General features: G+C 57.1%; 1 protein-coding gene across 1 annotated transcript in view; it reads left to right on the top strand.

Annotated features, from left to right (window-relative positions):
• ELP6 (elongator acetyltransferase complex subunit 6) overlaps positions 1-3,007 on the top strand; it is a 13,837-nt gene that overhangs the window by 7,270 nt on the left and 3,560 nt on the right. Inside the window, exons 4-5 of the mRNA XM_029964663.1 lie at positions 701-831; positions 1,564-1,756. Coding sequence (XP_029820523.1) covers positions 701-831; positions 1,564-1,756 — 324 coding nt within the window. The remainder of the gene's footprint in view (positions 1-700; positions 832-1,563; positions 1,757-3,007) is intronic.

Below are 3,007 nucleotides of genomic sequence, written 5' to 3'. Positions count from 1 at the left end.
TCTCCAGCTGGACTCTCCTCCATGTGTGCTGCAGCTCTGGGATGGCCCCGTTGGAGCTGGACGTGCCCTGCCCGTGGCTCTCCTTGGCCTCCCCCGCACACAGGGCTGAGAGCCGGCCGTGCTTTGAGCCTTGGTCCCTCCTGCTCCTCCATGTGGATCAGGCTGGGGCCCTTCCCTGGGAGCCCTGGCTGCTCTCTCCTGGGTGTTGTGCAATGTCGTGGTGCCCACGGCTCTCCCCTGGCCGGGGCCGTGCCCGGCTCGGGCGCGTGGGCTGTGCCGGGGAGTCGGCATTGCCACAGCCCTGAGCTGGAGACAGGGAAAGCCAAAAGGTTTTGCCACCCATGGAGGGAGGGTGAGGCAACTGCTCACAGCAGGTCCTTGCAGGAGCCTGGGCCATCCCCTTCCTGCCTCTGCACAGGCAGCTGGTTTTCTCTCGTGCCGCCAGGCTGACTGCCCAGGAGGAGTACCAAGATGTTTGAGCCCCCAAATCCCAGCAGGGTTTTTTTAATCTCCTGGTAAAATACAGGAGAGGGAATGTGCCACCAGTGTGTCACAGAACCACCCATTTCACTGCTGAAGCACTGGCATTATCAGCACACTTAGATAAGATTTGATAACATTGGGCTGCTGCCCCGTGTGGTTCTGTTTGCACCATTTCTCCAGAGCTGTTCACTGAAAACCTGCTGTTTTCCTCTCCCAGGGAGTCAATCTGACAGCTGCCAAGGAGCGGGGGCAGCTGGTCTTCCTGGAAGGCCTCAAGTCCTGCCTTGACCTCGTGTTTGGGGAGGAGGAGGAGCAGCCAGGGCAGCCCAATCCTCTGCTGTTCCTGAGGTGAGCTGAGCCCAGCACAGAGCGTTCCCCCCTGTGTCCTGCCTCCACAGCCCCCAGAGCACCACCGAGTGAGGGGGAACACCAGCACCAGGCATATCCCTGTGCATGTCCTGGCCTGTCCCTCTCTGCTGTCAGAGAGGGAGTCTGTGCCCCTCTCGGGCATTTTGGAGGAATTCCTGCCCCCATCCACACTGCCAGCATGTTACAAGTCTAGAAAAACATTTATTTCAACACTCAGCAGGTTTGTGTCAAACAAAACTCCAGCCAAGTTGTTTTATTCCTTTTCTTTAATTATTTTGAGTTTTGATCTTATCCAAGGGCACAGTGCTGCTTTATCCATGCTGGCTTTGGGTTTATTCCCACTTCACTTTCTTCATGCCCCATGCTAAGCTCAGCAAAGGCAAAACAATTCTCTGGAAGTGTCCAAGGCCAGGTTGGACGGGGTTTGGAGCAGCCTGGTCTAGTGGAAGGTGTCCCTATCTGTGGCAGGGATGGACCTGGATGGGCTTTAAGGTCCCTTCCCATCCAAACCATTCCATGGTCCCTGGGGCCAGGCGGGAGGGTGTCACCACACACAGGGCTAAAGGAGCAGTGACTGAGGGCAGTGCAGGGCCTGGGGACTGTCCCAGCAGTGGGGACAGCAGGGAGGGGACGGGGGGGCAGAGGGCCCCCGTGCTGGGTCAGTGGTGAGCAGGCAGTGCCAGGCCCTGACACCCCCTCCATCTCTTGCAGTGAGAGCCCCTCGGACCTGCGGGCCCTGTTCGACTTGGTGCGCGTGTCCCTGAGTGCCGCGGGCAGCCAGGCCTGGGCGGGCCCCGTGCTGCTGCTCGATGACCTGAGCGTGCTGCTGGGCCTGGGGGCCACGCCCGTGGCCCTGCTGGACTTCATCCACTACTGCAGGGCCCTCGTGTGCTGCCAGCTGAAGGTACTGCTCCCCTGGGCCTGGGGCTGAGCTCCACAGCAAAGCCTGCCTTTGTTTGCTCTTAACACCTGACCCCAGTGAAGCTTTGGAAGGCTCTGGCTGTCCAAGAGACTCAGACCGTTGCTCTGGGGTCAGTCTTTGGGAATTGTGTGAGTCCCTGGAATAGCTGTGCAGCCGGATTCCTGCTCTGGAGCCACTCTCAGGAGTTGTGTGAGTCCCTGAGTACCTGTGCAGGCTCCTGTGCAGCTGGATTCCCCCAGAGAAGGGTTCTCAGTGTCCCTGACATGTGAGCAGGGATTTGAGGTGTAAAATAGTGTTTCTGGGAGCTCCAGGCTCTCCAGAAATCCCAACTCACATCTGTGGTGGGAGGAGGCAGGGAAGGAAATGGGTTATGTGAGGGGTTGGTGACTCTCACAGGGGACAGAAACAAGGGTCCCCTTGGAGGGCACCCCAGTCCCTGCTCCCTCCAACCTCCAGTGTCTGTGTTGCTCCAGCTGGTTTCCAAGGGGCTGTGATGATGTCCAAGATCTGCCCAGTGATGTGCTGACTCCTGGGAGCACCACAGCCAGAACTGGTTCCAGTCCCCTCCAGGCTCTGCCAGCCACACCACCGTGTCCCCTCCTGGGCACTCTGCACGGGGGTGAGGGCTGAAGGCGGCGGTGTGGGGTGGGATGGTGGGGTCATCCTGCCCTTCACACAGCACAGGGTGTTGGGCTGAACCTGCTGACAGGGGGTGTTCTGTCTCTGTGGAATATTTACCTCCAAAGCAGCTATAAAAGATGAGAAACCATGCTAACACTTTTCTATTTCAGTCTGAGGTGTTCTGAAGCTTTCAAGTACATTTTAATTGATTGAGAATTCCATGTTATTTTAAGTCCTTGGTGACTTGCATCGTCTGAGCAGAGACTCTGGGGATGGATTTTAATAGAGTGGGTGTGTTGGGGAGCTCTTTGCTCCTTGTCAGAGTTGTGATTGTGTGAGTGTTGCTGCAGCCCTTCGGCCACCTCTTTATTTACCTGCTCTGAATTCAGTCAGTGCCATCTGCCCAGCCTGACAGACTGGTTTAACCAGACTCTGTCTCATAACAGAGGCTCGAGGTATTTTTAGGCTGCACATTATGTGTGTGTGTGTGTGTGTGCACAGTGCACACACAGCAAGCTCTTCCAGAGTTTATAGGTCATGCAATCACAGAATGGTTTGGGTTGGAAGGGACCTTAAGGATCACCCAGTGCCACCCCCTGCCATGGGCAGGGA

Source organism: Manacus vitellinus, unplaced genomic scaffold, assembly GCF_001715985.3.
Source record: "Manacus vitellinus isolate BGI_N305 unplaced genomic scaffold, ASM171598v3 scaffold_78_pilon, whole genome shotgun sequence".
NCBI lineage: Eukaryota > Metazoa > Chordata > Aves > Passeriformes > Pipridae > Manacus > Manacus vitellinus.
Note: the sequence above shows the minus strand (reverse complement) of the source record. Positions and strands in the feature narration are given on the sequence as shown.